The 21025-nt window shown below is 39.7% G+C and overlaps 1 protein-coding gene across 2 annotated transcripts in view; it reads left to right on the top strand.

Moving 5' to 3' along the window:
• LOC125358073 (contactin-4-like) overlaps positions 1-21025 on the top strand; it is a 404061-nt gene that overhangs the window by 254602 nt on the left and 128434 nt on the right. For both annotated transcript variants that reach the window (XM_048354927.1, XM_048354926.1), the window contains exons 6-7: positions 4578-4680; positions 8429-8613. In XM_048354927.1, the coding sequence (XP_048210884.1) occupies positions 4578-4680; positions 8429-8613 (288 nt within the window). The remainder of the gene's footprint in view (positions 1-4577; positions 4681-8428; positions 8614-21025) is intronic.

Consider the following 21025-nt stretch of genomic DNA (forward strand, 5'->3'; position numbering starts at 1 on the left):
CAGCAACCAAATTTCCTCAACCAGAGGCGTCCACTGGATTGTGCTATCTGGGAAGGTATGCTGAAATCCTAACCCCCAGTGCCTCAGGATATAACCTTCATTAGAAGTAAGCTCACTGTAGATGTGGTTCATAGAGATGAGGTCATCTTAGAACTGGAAAGCCCTTAATCTAATATGTCTGGCATCATCTCGAAGAAATTCAACATGAAGGTCATTTGACAACAAAGGCAAAGACTGAAGGAATGACAGCTACTACAAGAAATGGGGAAGAAGCAAAGAAGGATTGTACCCAGAGACTTGAAGAATGGCTCCATCAGCAACCCCATTTCTGGCTTTTAGACTCTAGAACTGGGAGAGAATAAGTCTGTTTTCCTTCAAGCCATTCAGTTCATGATAATTCTTTTACAACACTCCTAGGAAACAGAAACAACCAGCAAATAGATAAACAAAATGTGGTATATCCATATAGAAGAATATTATTCTTCAAGAAAAGAGATCAAATTACATATACTAAAATGTGGAAAGATTTTGAAAGCATGCTAAGTAAAGGAATGAAGACACAAAAGACCATTTCATTTATGTGAAATGTACAAAATATACAAATGAAATAGGGACAATTAGCAGATTCGACTTTACCCAGTGCTGGGACTAGAAACCGGAATCAGCTATGAATATGCATAGGGGAGCTTACTGGGGGTGATACAGTGTTCTAAAACTGGATTGTTGTGATGGTTATACAACACAGAAAGGTTGCTGTGTGCATTATTTAGTTGCACCCATAAAATTGGCAGATTTTGGAGATGTAAACTGTATCTCGAGAAAACTTCTTTAAGAAAATCAGATAGAGGCATAAAATTCCACTGCGTATATGTACCACATTTTCCTGATCCATTCATCTCCTGAGGGGCATCTGGGTTGGTTCCAGATTCTAGCTATGACAAATCGCGCTGCGATGAACATTGTTGTGCTGGTGGCTTTACTGTGATTTTGTTGGTGGTTTCTTGGATAGATACCCAAAAGTGGGGTTGCTGGGTCATAGGGGAGTTCTATATTTAGCCTTCTGAGGAATCTCCATACTGCTTGCCAGAGTGGCTGAACCAGTTTACATTCCTACCAACAATGAAGTAGGGTTCCCTTTTGGCCACATCCCCTCCAACAATTGTTATTGTTAGTTTTCTTTTTTTCTTTTTTTTCTTTTTTTTTTTTTTTTGCCAGTCCTGGGGCTTGGACTCAGGGTCTGAGCACTGTCCCTGGTTTCTTTTTTTTTTAAGCCAAGATTTTGTTTATTTGTTTTGTTTTTGTTGCCAGTCCTGGGACTTGGACTCAGGGCCTGAGCACTGTCCTGGCTTCTTTTTGCTCAAGGCTAGCACTCTACCATTTGAGCCAGAGCGCCACTTCCGGAGTTTTCTACATATGTGGTGCTGAGGAATCGAACCCAGGGCTTCATGTATACGAGGCAAGCGCTCTACCACTAGGACACATTCCCAGCCCCCCCTGGTTTCTTTTTGCTCAAGGCTAGCATTCTGCCACTTGACCCACAGCGCCACTTCTGGCCATTTTCTGTATATGTGGTGCTGGGGAATCAAACCCAGGGCTTCATGTATACGAGGTGAGCACTCTTGCAACTAGGCCATATCCCCAGCCCAGTTTTCTTGATATATGACATTCTTACTGAGGTGAGATGGAATCTCAATGTTGTTTTTATTTGCATTTCTTTTATGGCCAGTGATGTAGAGCACTTTTTCATATGTCTCTTGGCCATTCTCATTTCCTCATCATGGAAGGACTTGGAAAAAAATTATACTAAGTGAAGTGAGCCAGACCCAAAGAAACATGGACTCTATGGTCTCTCTTATTGGGAATAATTAGTACAGGTTTAGGCAAGTCACAGCAGAGGATCACAAGAGTCCAATAGCTATACCCTTAGGAACATATAAGATGATGCTAAGTGAAATGAACTCCATGTTATGGAAACGATTGTTATATCACAGTTGTAACTACTTCCAACATCCCATGTGTATCTGTAGCTTCTATTATTGATGATGTTCTTGTATCACCTTCCTGTGGTTGTACCTATACTATCTCTATAATCTTATCTGAATATATTGGAAACCGTGTATACTGGTATTAGAACTAGGAAATTGAATGGGAATACCAAAATTTAGAGACACAGGGTAAAAAAAGACAAACAACTACAAAAGCAATACTTGCAAAACTGTTTGGTGTAAGTGAACTGAACACCTCAAGGGGGGAAAGGGAAAGGGGGGGGGGAGGGGGTTATGAGGGACGAGGTAGCAAACAGTACAAGAAATGTATCCAATGCCTAACGTATGAAACTGTAACCTCTCTGTACATCAGTTCGATAATAAAAATTTGAAAAATAAAAAAATAAATCAGAAGAGGTTTTAATGTTTGTAGTCATTTAAAGACTATAGTGAGCTAGAGAATGGGGTGGAGACCCTTGGAGAGTGGATATCCAAGCTGGACTTTAGCAGGTGGGATTTTTAGGATGAAAAGCTAGCCATTCAGGAACCTGAGATGCTGACTGTGCCTTGTCAGGAGTCATCAGTTCTTCTAAACATGGTTATATACAATGTATTTGTTCCCTGCTATAATTTTCACGGTTGGGTTGAAGAAACAAGATTGCCAAGTCATGTTTATAGGAAGCGGCTGGAACAGAACTTGATAGCTTCTAAGACCTTCTTCTCCCTTGTATTTTTAACCTTGTATCATCTCCTTCCAGCACATGATATACTGCCATGCACACGGTCTTGATTTCCTGGGAAGGCAAAGGCCTCTTTCTCTCAAGGCAATTCTTTTTTTTAATTAACACTGCTTTGCAGACTATGGCAGCCACATACAGGAACAACGAGGTGTGAACTCGCTCACTGCACTCAGTCATGCTACTGATATTTATGGGGTGATGATTCAAGCACACGGCCTGTTTGTTAGCGCGTTCGGCAGCTGTGTGTGAAGGATGTTGTTAGAAGGTCCCACACTATTAACAGCGCAGCTTTGTGCTAACGCTCACAGGGAGACAAGCAGACTTAGGTACAGCCTAAGTTACTCACTGCAGATGTTGGCTCAAAACAGGAAGAATGATGTAGGATAAATGTGAACTTGTCAAGCTGGATTGTGTGCACTTTAGCTTAGTTTAGTTGCACCATCACAGTGAAAGGCCATGGGAAGAAATTACAATAAAGAGTCAGGGCTTTTGTTGAATACCAGGCAATTCGCTGTGGAACTAAAGGCAAACCGTTTCGTTGAGATGATAGCCTTCTTGTAAAAAAGTAGAAATAGATTCATATTTTGATTGTTTTTTTTCCTTTTGACATTTAAACAGCTAGCTGTGGAAATCCTCCTACAAAAGTATCTATCCATCACTGAAGAAAGTGAGCTAAAGGGTTAGAGGTATGGCTCAGTTGGTAGAGCTCTAGCCAGTGAGCGAAAGCATCAGATTCCAAGTTCAAGTTCTGGTCTCAGACTTTAAAAAAAAAAAAATTGTCTAATGTCCCTTCCAACTCCAATACTTCGTGCCCACTCTGGGAAAAATAAAACCAATTAAGTACCAAAAAAAAAAACCTGTGTTCACTTTTGCACATTAACAATAAGCCTCATAGCAAACCTATCTATGCTGCAAATAAGCTAACACATAAAGTTGATTATTTTTTCCTCACAGATTGTGTAGGTGCTTTCAGTGCCTCTCTGTCTCAGAATCATCAGATAGAAAGAGTTTGCAAAATGAGTATAATTGTTTCTCTTTGTTACCGCACCTGTGCCCACACACTCCTTGTTTCCAACCTTTCCTCTGGATCCTTTAGTGTCTTTCTCCTCTAACTGTGGAAAACCTAAAGGAGAGCTAAAATAAAGAACCTGTTATTATGCAGAAAAGTAGATAATTCCAAACTTCATACTGGTCTCAATGAATCAGAAATCATGTTAAATAACCAGAGAGTGAATAAGAATAAATGTATTAAGACAATTAGAACTTCTGTAGACAGGATCAAGAATGGATTGGTATGAAATAGTAAATATTTAGTTTGAATGCCCAGACTTAGTTTGCTCAGCTTTTACTTTTATCTTAATCGTACGATGATACAAGAAAGTGGTAGCATCTGATTCAAATTGACCTTGGAAGTGAATCTAAAAATTGTGGCCATGGAGTGATAATTCAGAAAAAAATTATTTTTCACTACAGACCTCAGAAAAAATGTGTGTATCTTTCGAATGCTTTGCATACTTTAATTTTGTGCCATATGTTTTCAAGAGGATGATTTTTGTGCTGACTAGGGATTTATCACTCTAAATTTTGTTTTTCTTCCATGACTACCTTAAAACACTTTTTTGAGAAGCCTGGCGAATATAATCCTAGGCATATGGCGTGCGACTGTGATAGTTTTTTTCTCTCGCAGGAACCGGGAGAAGAGCCACAATTTCATGGCTGTTGGAGTGATGTCTGGCTTTCTCTGAGGGAATTAATGATGCTCATAATGATGCGTAGAAGGATCCTACATTAACAGAAAATGCACCCATCTTGAAAGAAGCCTCTGAGACTTGCGTCTTTTGTTTCTTCACAGGGGTGATGGGTGAATATGAACCCAAAATAGAGGTGCAGTTTCCAGAAACAGTCCCGACCGCTAAAGGAGCCACAGTCAAGCTGGAATGCTTTGCTTTAGGAAAGTAAGTTCTGTTTTCTTGTCCTCTCATCTCTCTTTGGTTGAGGCAGGTAGATAATTTTTCTTGCACTGTCCCCAGCCTTGGGTTCCGAGGTGACAGAAACCAAGTGGGGCCTTTCTCCTTGCAATTCGGCATGTGCATCTTCCATTCTGCCCTCTGACCACGGAGAAGAGACAGGCAATGGCGCTGAGATTGGGTGACTGCCATTGACGTGGCCACAAATGGAAAGAGAATGGGCAATTCTGAAAAAAAGTATTGTGTTCTGTTGTGATGACCTGTGATTTATATGCTGTCTAACCCAGAGTGACAGGAAAACAACAGCCTTCATGTGAGGTAGAGACAAACTGAGTACTGGGGAAAATATGAATTCATGTTCTGGCCCTGGCTCACAGAATTTCTTTTGAAATGGTCTGTTTTCATCTTCCCTTCTTTGGATTTCCTTCTGTTCTGACTACAAATAGTTAAGACCTGATGTTCCTTAAGGGGGTCTCTCTTTTACAGAGTGGTCTGAAAATTAGTCACAATTTTATTATTTAGTCTGGATTGTCCTTAAAAGAGCTACTTGGGAACCAATTAAAATTTCCGTAGAATATCTGCCGGAAGCAACAAAGAAATGAAATGCAAATCAGTTGGGATTTCTATGTGCCAGTAACCAACAGAAAGGATTTGGCAACAATAATATCATCCAAAGTGAGACTTATTAGATCTTCAAAGGATTGTTTTAATTTGTTGTCATGATGATGATGATGATGATGATGATGATGATGATGATGAAAATAGTGGTTATACTTTTGGCTAGACTTGGGGCTTGAACTTAGGACCTGGGCACTATCCCTGAGCTTGTTTGTGGGGCCGGGGTAGAGGGGTCTCAAGGCTAGCACTCTACCACTTTGATCCACAGGGCCATTTCCAGCATTTTTATAGTTACTTAAAGTTTAACTATCAAAGAGTCTCAAGGATTTTCCTGCCCAGGCTGGCTTTGAACCGTGATTCTCAGCCTCCTGAGTAAATAGGATTATAGGCATGAGCCACTGGACGCCATGCTCTTTTATGGATTTTTAATAAACCATGTCAGTCTGTACCATCTATCTGGCACCAATTACTAACTCCCTCTTTTCCTTGTGCCTAAATGTTGACAAGGCATCAACATTAACTCCTGCCCAATCCTCTTATCAAGATGTAGGTTTGTTAAGTAATTTTGTGTTTTACACCATATATAGAATATGTTCCACTTTGAGACATGTTATTTTTATCACTAGTAAAAAGATGATTTTTTTTCATGTTTTCAAGTCATGGCAGTGTAAGCTACAGTAGTTATCTTTATATTTGTACAATTGAATACAGTGGAGGATTTTTGTTGTTTGTTTTTTTTTAACTTGCCATAGTAAATAATTGTGACACACCGGACACAATGGCTCACACTTTTAACCCTAGCTACATGCTAACTGGGAGAGGATGAAATTGGGAGTTTCACAATTTGAAACCATAGCAGACAGACAAATCACAAGATCCTGTATCAACCATTTAAAAATCTGGGTGCAATAGTACACAATTGTTATCCCAGCTATGCATGAAACATAAGTAGAAAGATCATAGCTGAGGCACAAGCTGAGGCAGAAAATGAGATCAAAACACAGTGGATAAATAAAAGTTAGGAAGCACAAATGGTAGAGACCTGCCTAACAAGATTAAGGCCCAGAGTTCAAGCGCCACTACCACCAAAAAAAAATTATAATATAGCTTCAGGATGGAATACTGTATAGATAAATAGAAAACAAATTGTAAATATGGAAAGCATATAAAAAATATATGATTCATTGCCAGAAGTGAAACAGGTTAATGATGTGATTGTTTTATGTTTGAAAGAGTGTGTACGTGTGTGTGTGTGTCTGTGTGTGTGTGTGTGTGTGAAATCAACTGGAGGAAAAAAAAAAAAAAACAGGTCGATGGCAACTGGATACTGGCTATATCTGGTAAAAAAGAAAACCTGCAAGCTGACACCTTGAAAAACCTTCCTTGGAGAAAGTAAAATTCCTGAATTAAAGTCTATTCACACTGCCTGAGCGGCAGCACCAAACACACAAAAGACTCTAATTGAGCTTCTCCAGGCTCCACAGAGATGTTTGGATTTGCACTTCACCTGTTGAAACCCACCATCATCACCCACTTAAGACCAGAAAGCGTGCATTAAAGGCATGTGTTAGAAGAGTTTCTCGTTAAGTGTAAAGAGACCCATAATACACTCTGATAGAGCCCTTTCTGCATTTTGAGCAAGTGTCTGTCTAATAAACCTGTGGTATTTAAAAACAAATATAGTACAGATGATAGCTTTAATCTTTTAAATACTATCTCAGGTTTTCCAGAGAAGATTAGCAAGTCTTTAGTCTAATGACTTCTCTGTTGAGTGTTTTTGTGAAAAATAAAGAAGTAAATAATTGTATCCCCCTGCCTTCCCGCCCCCCCCCCAACTCAGAAGCCACAGTCTTAAAAGCTATGGTTCACAATCTAAACCACTGACTTCTAGGCTGATCCACGTTGCCCTCCTTAAGCGGAAGATGCATTCTAAACACAGATGGCAGAGCAGGGATAGATGCCTTGAGAGCCTATAAAGACCTCACCGATTGCTTCTTCCTTTATCTCACTATGTTAAGTAAAGATTTCCCCAAACCGCCTACCAAATGGATTGCTATAAATTGCTAAGGTTCTCCAAATGCAAGGCCCAGCAATCACATTGTGCCTTCCTTGAATTGTGCACCTGTCAAAAAATGAGGTTGTATCTACCCGATTTCTTTTGGTGTTAGTTCTGCTCATTTCTTCTTTATATTACGGTTTCTTAAAGGAAGGTTCTCATTTGGTTGGACAGAGAGTTTTAAGAGTATAATGCCACTGCTGTCTGTTACCTCATTAAAACCGCAGAAGGGACAGACAGCTAGTATCTAATTATATTTCACATTATGTGGGTCAAGAATTCAGATGGGGGGGCGAGGGGGGCGTTCCTTTGGCTCTGTGTAGCATCACTTTAGGTGTCCCTGGCAGGTGAGCTGATGTTGACAACCCAGGAGTTTCAATCACACTTCAGAGGAGGCTACTATGGAATGCCTATGCCTGGCCAGATATTCAAACTAATTATAGATGCCTCATAGCACAAAGGCTCAAGTCTGCAATTCTAGCTACTTGCAATGCAAAGATTTGGAGGACTACAGTTCAATGTCAACCTGGGCAAAACGTTTATGAGATTCTATGTAAACCAATCTCTAGGCACCATGTCAAAGGTATCTGTCATCCCAGCTACAGAGGGAAACATCACTACCAGGCATAGTAGCCCACTCCTCTAATAGCATCTACACAAATAGGATGAGCATGGGCCAGGCTGACCCAGGAAAAAAATGCACAACTCTCCCTCAAAAGTAACAACACAAAAAAAGGCTGGCAGAATACTTCATATGCTAAAGCACATAACTAGCCAATACAAGACTCTGTTTGAACCCCAGCACTGAAAAACCTTCCTTTTTTATTCCAATGATACCTCTGCAAAAGAGAAGGATTGCCTTGTTTAGGATTGAGGAGCAAAATACTCCTATTGGAGCTATAGACACCGTCAAAATAATAATGATGTAGCAGGAAGGAAATTTGAGAAAAGCTCTAATGAGTTTGCATGCTTAGAATGGAGAAGAAGAAAGTCATTGTTTGTGTAGAACACAAGGTAGGGATTTCTCTAATTCAATTTGCTCTTTTTCATTCTTCCTACCAGTCCAGTACCAACTATTATCTGGAGGAGAGCTGATGGAAAGCCCATTGCAAGGAAAGCCAGAAGACACAAGTCAAATGGGATCCTGGAAATTCCCAATTTCCAGCAGGAAGATGCTGGCTGGTATGAGTGTGTGGCTGAGAACTCCCGAGGCAAAAATGTAGCCAAGGGACAGTTGACTTTCTATGGTAAGTGTGTGATTCCAGGCCATCGTTTATAATTTTGCTGAACTTCATGGTATTAAAATCATTCCCTGGGAGAGTTGCTGTCAAGTGTTTGGCTTTTCTTTTTGCCCCCTATTGTAGAAATTGTGTAGGACTGTGTGAAACTCTTGATTTGTGAAATAATTAGCATTTGCTGGATGATGCGGGGTGTGGAGGGTGAGAGAGTGAGGATGTTGACAGAGTAGAGAGGAAGAAATTAGTCTGATGTGTTTGCAGGATGGATGGAAGTGTGAACACACTTCCAAAGGAGCCTGGTTTTCTGTTTTCCCTCTTCCCACCCAGCTGAAAACCTGACACAGGAAATAGATTATTATTCCTACTCTTAGTTTATTTGAAGAAGAAGAAGAAGAAGGAAAAAAAAGAAAGAAAGAAAGAAAAAGCTCTATGTTTCAGCTTCACTTGGATTTTGATTCAGAGCTTGGGTTAATCCTTCCATTATTCCTGTTTGGTGGCGGTTTATTGCGCTACCGTGACCATTTCCAAATTACACACTACACTGTCTGCATGTAGTTCTTAGACTGGAGCATGAGAAACAACTCTTGCCCCCCACCCCTGCCAAATACTTTATGCTCAGCTGTTTCTTTTCCAATCAAACCATCAGCCTTCATTCGAATAGGATATAAATGTGCATTCTCTCTCCTGTGGTCATTAGTGAGCCTATCTTAGAAGCCCTGTTTGAATATTGATTTGAAATCTAGAAAAAAAGTGATCTCAGTAGATGGGATTTCTGAGGGAAAAACGAGTTCTGCCAGATGAAAACCATCTCTCTTGGATATAGGATATCAATGTTTCAGATGAATAATTACATAAGTATGGTTTGGCTGAATCCCAGGGGCTCACACCTGTCATCTTAGCTACTCGGGAGACTGAGATCTGAGGATCGTGATTCCAAGCTAGCTTAGCCAAGAAAGTCCGTGAGGATCTTATCTCCAATAAACTACATTTTTAAAAAGGCAAAAATGGAGCTCGGGGGGAAACACTAGCCCTGAGTAAAAGAAGCTCAAAGGACAGCCCAGGGCCCAGGCCCTGAGTTCAAGCCCCAGGACCAGCAGAATAAGAATAATGGTTTGAAAGAATGACATTATATATTAAAATGAGGCGAACACTTTTGGAGGGGCAAGTTGGGGCAAAATCTTTGAATGTCCTTTTCTTTTCTTACAAGAAATAACCAATAGTACAGGAACTTATTTATTTCCCTAATTCTTCTTTCAAAGTATGTGGATGAAGAATTCAGTTGTCAGATGAGGTATTTTAGAAGCTTGCTCAGAAAGTAGGGAAGATTAGCCAGCCTCACTGACCTTCAATCACATGACCATTTCAGAATCTCGAACTGTTAATGCAGCTGGTGCAATAGAAAAGCATATAGGATTCTCTATTCTAGAAAGGTCTCCACATAGTGAACTGGGCAAAAGTTTGAATAAATCTACACAGCCTTTATTCATTTATTTTTCTATGCATACCAAATGACACACCTCACATTTGATCTTTACTCTTTCTTAAATTATAGTAGTTGATAACTTGTTTGGTTAGAGAATACAATAAATACAGCCATACCTGTTTGGGGTTTATTTTTCTCATCAGTCTAATAATTATTTCTTGCATATCACATGTAGTGACAACTTGATTTTACTTGAGTAATTAGGCAACAATTCTCTGTTTTTGCCTGGTCAAATAGATGTTACAATTTAGTAGTGGCTCTTCCTAAATATTATTTGAGTTTCTCAATTCATTTTCATCTTCATGATTTTCTTTTAAGTGAAATACTTGCTTTCAGTAGGTTACAAAAAAGGTATGAAGCTGTCTAGGCACTGGTGCCTCATGCCTGTAATCCTAGCTACTTGGGAGGCTGAGATCTGAGGATCATGATTCAAAGCCATCCTGGGCAGGAAAGTCTATGAGACTCTTAAACTCCAGTTAACTACCAAAAAAAAAAAAAAGCCAGAAGTAGAACTGTAGGTTGAGTGGTAGAGTGCTAGCCTTGAGCATCAAAGCCCAGGGACAGAGTGCAGAAAAAGAAAAAGAAGAGCAGGAGGAAGGAGGAGGAGGACAAGGAAGAGGAGGAGAAGAAACAAGAGTGGGAGGAGGAATAAGGAGGAGGAAGGAGGAGGAAGAGGAAGGAGGAAGAGGAGGAGGAGAAAGGAGGAGGAGGGGGAAGAGGAAGAAAATAAATTTTTCTGTAACCAAGGCTCTCCATACTGCTAGTAGTTAGAGGTTTCCTGCTCTAGAAATATAACAATCTAGGATTCCTGTGATGAAGAGTCAACTCTGCCCCCAGCCTTGGCCTTGCATAAGGAGATGTTTCTCCGGGATCCAACAAGGAGATGTGTCACAAGAAGAAGGAACATGAACACTAAGTTTGCCTTTAACTGCATTTATCTGTTGCCATGTGTGAGGAAAAGGGCAGGATAAAGTTCACTTACTTTCTGACAGTAACTCATTTATAGTTATACTTCACTCTCAGCCACCACTGGAGTTAGAGATTCGTTAGATCTGTTGACTTTGAAGGTACTTAGCTACTGCATCTGTGTAGATTCTTTTGTTCTTCTCCAACAAACATATCACTTACACAGAAATTATCACATTGTTTTCATCCTCACAGGAGATCTTAATTATATGTAAGTACTTGGCTCTCTGTGTTAGAGATGTATTTTGGAGTCAGAGCCAGAAGAACTTTCCCATTTCATTCCTACAACTATCCAGTTTATTCATAAAGAAACTGATTCCCAAAGAGATATGAAGTGAGTGAATTACATGGACATAGAAAGAAGCATCCTTAGATTTTAAGTGCTACCCTGGAGATTCTGAAACTTCATTGGGCTTCAGAATCACTTAGAAGTCTTGTTCAAATACACAGTGTTTTTTATTTGGAACAGTCCAAGGCGGCACCTAAGAATTTTCAATTCAATTAATTTCCTAGATAGTGCTTCTTCTGCTATTGGTCTGGAGACTTTATTCTGAGAGTGATTGCTTCATGCTAGGTTGTTTCCAAATGGTAAAGAGAAGATGAAATTAAATTACATGCAAGAGAAGGTGTTCCTACTTCTCTGGAATGCTTCCAGCCTACTGTCATAGCAAGCATTGTAGCTAGTTTATATAAGCACAGTAGCATAAGCCTAAGTCAACCATCTTTGAAGAAGGAAAAAAGACATATAAATGGGAACCTGGGAATCCTGTAATTCTAGTTAATCAGGAGACTGAGATCTGAGGATCACAGTTCAAAACTAGCCTAGACAAGAAATTCTAAGAGACTCTTGTCTCTATTTAAGTAGCAAAAAGTACAGAAGTGGAGTTATGACTCAAATAGCAGAGTACCAGCCTTGAGTGAGAAAGCCCAAGGACAGTGTCCAGGCCTTGATTTCAGACACCAATATTGGCACCCACAAGGTAAGGCCAAAAAAAATTTGTATAGACTTTTCAGTCAGTAATGACTCATCTTTGCATTTTATTCTGTCTCTGGTCACTTTTTATTTTCAAAACAAGCTGAAAGAATTATCATTTTCATAGAGAAGAATGCACTGTGCACTCAAAGACCCTGAAATGGCTCGTTCATGTAATGGGTATTGCAAAAGAAAAACCGTCTTCAACAGTAGAATAGAGGGAATATTATATATAAATAACAAGCAAGGCTCTATTTCTTGGAGACCACTCATGCTTGATTTAGAAGGAAGTAATGGGGCCATCCCTTTGATTTTTATGTATGTATGTATGTATGTATGTATGTATGTATGTATGTATGTATGTATGTAGGTATGTATTTAATCAGCTGCTGGTTTAGGGGTTTGAACTCAGGGTGCAGGCAGTATTTGAGGTTTTGTGCTCAAGGCTAGCACTGTACCACTTGAGCCACAGCTCCACTTGTAGCTGTTTTCTGGTAGTTAATTGATGATAAGAAGTCTTGTTCACTTTCCTGCCTGGGCTGGTTTTGATCCTCACCTCTCAAATCTCAGCCTCCTGAGTAGCTAGCTAGGTTTATAGACATGAGCCACCAACACTGTGGCTCATCCTTTTGATTTTGGTCAGTAATGATAATAAGACCCAGAGACACAGGTCATACAGAGACAGAGAATGGGAATGAGGGTAGATGCATATTCCCTACCACCAATGTTCCAAATGAAAACACCTGAAGAAACATTTGACTTTGAAAGAAAGGAGAGAAAGAAAAAGGGAGAAAGAAGAGAGAGAGGAATAAAGAGAGAGAGAGAAAGAGAGGAAGGAAGGAAGGAAGGAAGGAAGGAAGGAAGGAAGGAAGGAAGGAAAGAAAGAAAGAAGAGAGAGAGAGAGAAAGAAAGAAAGAAAGAAAGAAAGAAAGAAAGAAAGAAAGAAAGAAAGAAAGAAAGAAAGAAAGAAAGAAAGAAAGGAAGGAAGAAAGGAAGAAAGAAAGAAAATGACCACAGGGGATAAGGTGATTCCATAGAGCAATACTCTGCTTAATTGTCCTGGACAGAACTGATAAAGGGACCCCCAATTCCCGGGTCACTTGAAATAAAGTCAAGAGCTTGTGTTTCTTTTCTTTCATCCAGTGACTCTACAAAGCAGGTCTCTGCAGTTTTTCCAGGACTACACATGAGAACATGCACATAAGAATATGTGGTATGTAACAGAGAAAGCAGTGTTGTAAGTAACATAGGAGTGGGACACACGCTCTTCACCCCAAACGTTAAGCCATGAATTGCATCAAGCCTGGCACCAGTGACTCATGACTACAATATTAGCTACTGAGGAAGGTGATCTCTGAGGATCAAGATCAAAGGCAATGCAGACAAGAAAGTCCATGAGACTCTTACCTCCAACTAATGTCCAAATAAGCCAGAAGTAGAGCTGTGACTCAAGTGCTAGAGTACTTACCTTGAGCCAAAAAGCTTAGAGACAATGCCCAGGGCCTCAGGACCAACAGACACACACACAGACACAGGTATGCACACACACACACACACACACACACACACACACTTATACATATAGTTATATTGAGGACAATATGTTGAACTGCAACTCTCCTTCTATTTTCTTTCTTTTTTCTATATAGCTGAGGAATTGAACCCAGGGCTTCATGTATGCCAGGCAGGCACTGTACGACCAGGCCATATTCCCAGCCCTGCAACTCTCCTACTAGATTTCCACAGAAGGCAAAGTATACTTATTACACTTTTTATCCATTAAGGGATATTGATTACATTTTCTTTGTTCCAAATTTTGTATAACTGGATTCATTTATCAGAAAGTTCCTTTGCTTACATAATGACCTTCTTAAACTGTTTGTTTGAGTCATCCTGAGTGCCCTGAAAAATTATTGAAAGTTTCAAAAAGCATTTTTAATGTGGATTATATCTGTCAATATCTGCCTCACTATAAATTAGAACTGAGTAATTTAGTACTTTCTTTTTTGTGTGTGGCAGTACTGGGGCTTGAACTCAGAGTCTCATACACTTGTTTAGTTTTTTGCTCATAGCTACTACTTTTATTAACAGAAGCAATCTAGATTCTCATAAATATTTCTGTGTTTAGTCTGTCATGGTGTGTTGTTTTTGTGTCATGTAGGTGTGACTGAAAAGGGGGCTCTCATAGATTCTCTCCAGGGACTTAGAGAGCACACACATCAGTAGACCATGCTTTGAATGGTCTAAGACCCAAAAGCATGCTCTGTTGCAGCAGGGTTGACATACTTTGAGAGTCTCTTGATTTAGAGTCGATGCTGCATCAAACAGGCCTATGGGCCAGTCCTGAGTCACTTTCTGAATCTGGACCTTCATGTCCCTGGGCCTCCTCTGTAAATTGAAGACCGTTGTGAGACTTTAAAATGAAGTTTTATGGTGGTGGCTCACACCTGTAATCCTAGCTATTTAGGAGGCTGAAATACAGAGGATCATGATTTGAGGTCAGCCAGAGCTGAACAGTCTGTGAGACTTGTATCCCAAAATGACCAGCAAAAATTAAGGCTGAAGATAAGGCTTAAGTGGTAGAGTGCAGTGAGCCAACTAAGCAAAAAGTCCTGAGCTCAATCTCTAATACTGACAAAAAGCAAAATTACACATGAAATACTATATATCATTTTAACAGTAGCAAGGTATTCCATATGGAGCTAGTGTCTATGATTGGGGATGTACGATGGACCCGGAAGAAGAAGGGAGTGGCTTCATCCTAAAAAGAGCGCATCCAGAGAGCTCCGTACATAGCTCAAGTCAAGTGGAGTGCTCGCCTAACGTGTGTGTGTGTGTGTGTGTGTGAGAGAGAGAGAGAGAGAGAGAGAGAGAGAGGTTGGGGAGAGGAAGAAGGGTAGAGGTAGGAAGAGAGGGAGGGAGGGAGGAAGAAAGGGAAGGAGGGAGGAAGGGAGGGACAGGGGAAAGATGGAGGAAAGTGAGAAAGAAAAGAGAGAAAGGAAAATGAAAGGAAGGAAGGAGAAAGAAAAGAAAGAGAAAGAAAAGCGCCCTTGGAAAAACACTAAAACACTAGGTAGAGGCTATGGTGAGGTTAAAAAATAACAAAAGAAATTCATCTATGTTAAGGCAAGAATCATAGCTTCATTTCTCTGGGTAAAATTGCATTTGGTGAATCCATCCTCAGGCCTTTGCAAAAACTAAACATGTTGCTGAAGGAAAGTGTTAATTATATGGCTCCTTTATAAAGTTTTAAGTCGGCGATGGCATGCCAGGGAAGAGCAGGGGACAGAAGCACTTGTATAGAAATTGGTGAACAATTCACAAGTTAACAGGTAAAGGAATAACACAGGTGCTGGCGGAGGAGAGCCACGTTGTGTGGGCCTGAGGAGCTTCAGGAAGGGATTGCATTGAACATGTCAGGAAGGGCTGCTGGTGGAGGGAGCACCAAAGACAAATACAATCATTAGGAGATTCCTAACAAGATGAGGACATTCCTGAAGATGAGATGGTGAGAACAAAGACATGGAGGTACCAACTGGATCCTTGGAATGGAGGACAAATGAGATTCTTCTTTGGCAAGAGTTGAGGATTTACTGAACTAAACTGGAGAGAAAATAACTCTACTGGGTCAGACCAGATGGTAGAGGACTTTTAACTCTTTGCCTAAAGATACAAAGTGATGATGATGGACTCTCTTAATTTCTGTAATATTTTCACCCTGGGAAGCACATTTCCAATCCTTAGCATCAGCTCACACGCTGATTACATCCTTCAATCATATTGCATTTATTTATTGATCATATCTATTAATAGAATTGAGCCTGCTTTGGATTGCCTTCAAATACATCTTCACATAGTTGGAATTTATATTTTGCTCAGAGTTTATCATTGCTCTTATCTTCAGGAGAGCTGACCCGATTGCAATTCCTCTGTATCATTGCCAGAAGCAGAAGTTACAACTCATAACTTACAGAGAGATGAAGAAATCATAAACAGGAGTGTGTAAATGGAAAACCCAGGCCAAGCAGGAATCCACTTGGCCTTAGAGTCAATCTAAAGGCTAAAGTATTCACTAATTAAAATCAGGGGGAGCCTTAAACATTGTCATATTCAACCTTCTTTGTTCCAAGCATTTTGTACAAAAGATATGATATTGACTTTTTTTCAGTCTGGGTATATATTTCATTATACAACCATTTTTTTTTACATGAAAGAAGTGCTTAGTATTTAAAATGCAAGCAAAGCTGTCATGTTTGCAGAACCCTCAAGCTCCATGGAATTGCTCCATCCCTCTAGTGGGAACAGATGACCTCACAAAGTCAGAGGAATGGAGGTATTCATAGCTGAAGTAAGGTCAGCATTGCTCAGAATGCAACATGGGAATTTCTTGTGAGGAAAAATCCTTCCTTTCAGTGCAAAGTCAAAGTATGGAGTTTTAGGAGAAATCTAGAATTGTAATCTGGAAGGCTCTACAATCACTTTGGCAAATGAGAAGTTTTGTTTTTGTGGGTTTTTTGTTTGTTTGTTTGTTTGTTTTTTTGGCCAGTCCTGGTGCTTGGACTCAGGGCCTGAGCACTGTCCCTGACTTCTTTTTGCTCAAGACCAGCACTCTGCCACTTGAGCCACAGCGCCACTTCTGGCCATTTTCTGTATATGTGGTGCTGGGGAATTGAACCCAGGGCCTCATGTATACGAGGCAAGCACTCTTGCCACTAGGCCATATCCCCAGCCCCAAATGAGAAGTTTTAATACCCAAACTCACAACATTAGATATGAGCTACATGGGGCATATCTTGAGAATTCAGTTAACATAACAGAATAAAAATTCCAAGCTGAAAGATAACTATTTTAGAAATATTTTTGTGTAGGCTGTCAACTGACCCCAAGTTATTAGTGGTAGGTTCATATATTTATAACAGAATAAAAATTCCAGACTGAAAGATAACTACTTTAGAAATATTTTTGGGTAGGTTGTCAACTGAACCCAAGTAGTTAGTGCTAGGTTCATATATTTCACTACCAACAAACAAGCCAGTAAGCTGCACCTCTGTATTTCCTGAAAATTATTCATCTTCTTCAAGATTGTGTAAGCAATCAGAAGTGGTCATGAATTTCTAGAAGTTATCTTTGCATTAGTTATTTCACTTGGATTTTTAAATCTCAAGCTCTAAAGCCCACACTGGAATTCCTCTCTGTTAGAAACTTTTGATATTGGAAACTAGAGAACCAGAGAGCTCTGAGAATAGTTTGGTCTATTGAGCTCAAATTGTATCTGCTTGAAATACGTATTATTATTGGATACGATTTTTATATGATTCCTGTGGCTGGAATACAGAAACATTGATTTACATCATTTCTGGCAGTTATTGAACAAAAAATTGACATGAAGAGAATGGCCATTTGTCTAAAGGAGTAGCATTATGACGGAGTCAGATCCTAATGCAATCATTTAACCTTATGTTTGAATTCATAGCATGAGACAAGACTTAGAGCAGCTTAAAGAAGGAATTCTTTTGCTTCAAATGTTAAAAGAATGCAAAAGCCCATTTTATCTACTATGTGAATTTATTTAATTCAATTTTATATGTGGGATCTTACATACATTAGCAAACAAAGCATATTAAGGAATGCCTCTAGAATAATAATACTAAATCAACTTACATTGGGCCTTTCTTTGAGCTTGAGCTTGTATTTTGACATGAAGTTGAAAAATGTGATTGAACTTTGATATTAAGCGATCAATGCCATATACCCAGATGAGATTAAGTGATCGATTCCTATACCAAGTGTAATTGAACCTTTGATATTAAATGATAAATGTCATTACCCAGGTGTACAAATAGTATTTTCCATAATGCACTAAGTTGGAATATTTGCTACCTAACAATGTTCAACATAGTGACCCACAGATATACAAAAATATATGAACCATTTCCTCTATTAAGCACAGGACTTCATTCGAATAGCAAAAAAATGCCTACTTTGATATGAGTAATCTAATCTACATGAGTAGAAATATATAACTATGTGGCTTTCGCCCAGTAAAAATGCAATTGATCCATTAAAAAGACTTTTGTATATGAGATAGTCTATTCTTTACTTTTTGTTCGTGTGTTGCGATGGAGTTTGAACTCAGAGACTTGAGCATAGGCAGGTTTTATTTGACCCATATCCCCTGCCTTTTTGTTAAACCTTAGTTTTCCTATAGAGTTGTTTCTTTGTTTTGTCTGAGCTATACTCTGACATTGATTTTCCTTCTCATGACCTTTTTTGTAGCTGGAATCCCAGGCGGATCATCATACCTGGCTTACTGATTGAGGTGGGATCTCACCAGCCTTTTGCCAGGGTTAGCCATGATCCTCTTGATTCCTACCTCCCGAGTAGCTGAGATTACAGTCATGAGTCACTGTGCTTGGCTGGCTATTTCATTCTTGATATTCATAATCCCCTGTCTAGATAATCACCTCAAGAGCAGTAGGTTCAAATCAGGCTCACTTGGGATTTTTTACTTTAAAAATAAATACCTCATGCTGGTTCATGAACAAAAATTAGTTGTTCATTTCATCCTGGCTAGCACACACAACTGCCGTTATGTGTTTTTGTCGAGCACCTTGACCTCTATAGCCTTGTCAGAAGCGACAGAAAGAATCTTTCAAAGTATCTAGTTAGTTCCAACACTGCACACTTTCTTTTCAAAATTCTCCCAAGGCCCTCCCTCTCCTTCCCTTCCTCCCTTTTGAGATAGCAAGGTTTGGTTTCCAGCATTCTGTAATTTCTGAAAGAAAGCAATGAATAAGCCCAATTGTTCGAAGAACTCTGTGACATTGAAATCTCTGCATGTGTTTTTGAAGTTTCCTTTCTGAACTTCAACTTGACATTGCTTCATAAGTTACATTTGCCCTTCCATTTTATCCCCCCCCCTCCACTCTTTCAGAAGTTTGAGCTCCTTGTTAATATTCCACAGGGATGTCTGTAGCTTTTCTCCTTTGCTTTGTGGCTATGGGCTGTGTAGGGGTAAATATTCAGCAGGTTTGAATGTGAAATCAAGCACACACTTCCATTAGCTCCATCAGCCTTACCCATTGGGTTCTCCCAGTAGAGCTCTGGGAAAGGTATTACCTTTGAGTTTCCTGAGCATTAGCAACAGGATGACATAAAACAGCCACAGACTTGCAGCTCTTTCAAGGATATGGGTTATAACCCTTCATTCAAGTTAATGCTTGTTGATGTTATAACTTTTCTTTTGAAGTTGACCCTTTTGGCCTCCCCTGTTATGCAGCCATGCATCATTCTCAGCAGTAGAGGATTTGTAAAATTGTGTTTTGCTCTGTGTAAAACATGAAATTGCTTATAGATGTGGTTGGGGGGGGGGGGAGAAAAGAAGGAAGCAGCATTTGTGTAAGGACCTAGAGACCTCTGCTGGTTAAGTGACTCACTGAGTGTTTTGTTTAGTTTGAGGATTTCTTTTTTGTTGTTGGTGGTGGTTATAGTTTTATTGTTGAGATGGTAAGATACCCAGGTTGGCCTCAGCATCAGCATTTTCTTTTTGAATTGCGTTATGGATGATTTTTCATCTTATTGAATGACAAGTCAACTAAGAAACATGTTATAAATAATGACTGGCATCTTCTAATTATACACTTGGATCAGTGCTGATTATTAAGTTTGTATCAGTAGATATAGAATGCCTTGTAAGCAAAAGGCTTCTAGCCAATGTACTTATCATTGTAGTTAACAGCAGGAAGTGTTCTTGATGTGTTAAGCCTTGGTATTATAAAGACTTTTTGCCGATCCTGAGGCTTGAACTCAGGCCTGAGCTCTGAACCTGAGCTTTTTTGTCCAAGGCTAGATAGAGTTCTACTAGTGGAGTCACAGCTCCACTCTGGCTTTTTTTTTTTTTTTGAGTAATCTATTTGAGATAAGATTTTTATAGACTTTCCTGATAGGCTAACTTCAAACCACATTCCTCAGATCTAAGTCTCCTGAGTAGTTAGGATTATAGGCATGAGCCACCAGTGCCTGGCTTGTGAAGACTTTTTAAACCCATGGAGTTATTCTGGCCTTTATATTCACTGAAACTAGGAAAGGAAGAACAGAACTGTGACTTTTCTTGACGCACAAAGAGTACAGTAGAATGTCAGTGGTGGAGGAAGTGTTTAGCAGTGCGCAATGTGAGAATTGAGTGATGTTTGAATTCTGGTACAAGCTGTGGGTAGAACTGGATTTTCTAAGCAAGAGTGGCAAAAAAAAAAAAATCAGGAGTCATTCGAGAATGACTCCTGCTTCTGGGATCATAGTGCCTGTGAATCCCATTCTGTTACTATGGGCTCAATCAATAACATACAACAATGATAGCTTGAAGGAGAGAAGAGCTACAAAGTGTGCCTTTAGGACCTGTGGCAGTGAGATGTGCTAGTCAGGAACAAGATTAACTACTCCAACAAAAGAGATCCTAGGCCACGTAAGAAGCCCACTTCTTCCCTATGCCCTCTCGTTTCTTTCTTATGTTATTAACTCTCCAAAAACAATCAAGTGTGTCTGTGACTCTTAAGCTCCACAGGGTCATTCAAAGTCCAAAGCTAGCCAATCTGTGATTTCATCCTCTATATTGCCCATACCTGTGCCCAAGGTGTCTACACTTCTTACCATCAGTGAGAAGTGGCCAAAAGAACCCAGTGCAAATATCTCTGAGTAAATAACACAGAAGTCATCCTCTCTTACTTTTACTTTCACACACATACAATTGGCAACAACTTACTCCATGGTCACCTCTTGGTACAGGAAAAATTGGAAATGTAAGTGGGAGGCTGAATATTTGGGTCCCAGATAAAAATGGGATGGTTACAGTGAAGGGAGTACTCCTACGAAAAAGAAAATTAATGATGATGATGATAATAACAATAATAATGCTGGGTGCTGGTGGTTCATGCCTGTCATCCTAGCTACTAGGGAGGCTGAAATCTGAGGATCATAGTTCAAAACCAGCCTAGGCAGGAAAG

This window comes from Perognathus longimembris, chromosome 10 (assembly GCF_023159225.1).
Source record: "Perognathus longimembris pacificus isolate PPM17 chromosome 10, ASM2315922v1, whole genome shotgun sequence".
Taxonomy (NCBI): Eukaryota; Metazoa; Chordata; class Mammalia; order Rodentia; family Heteromyidae; genus Perognathus; species Perognathus longimembris.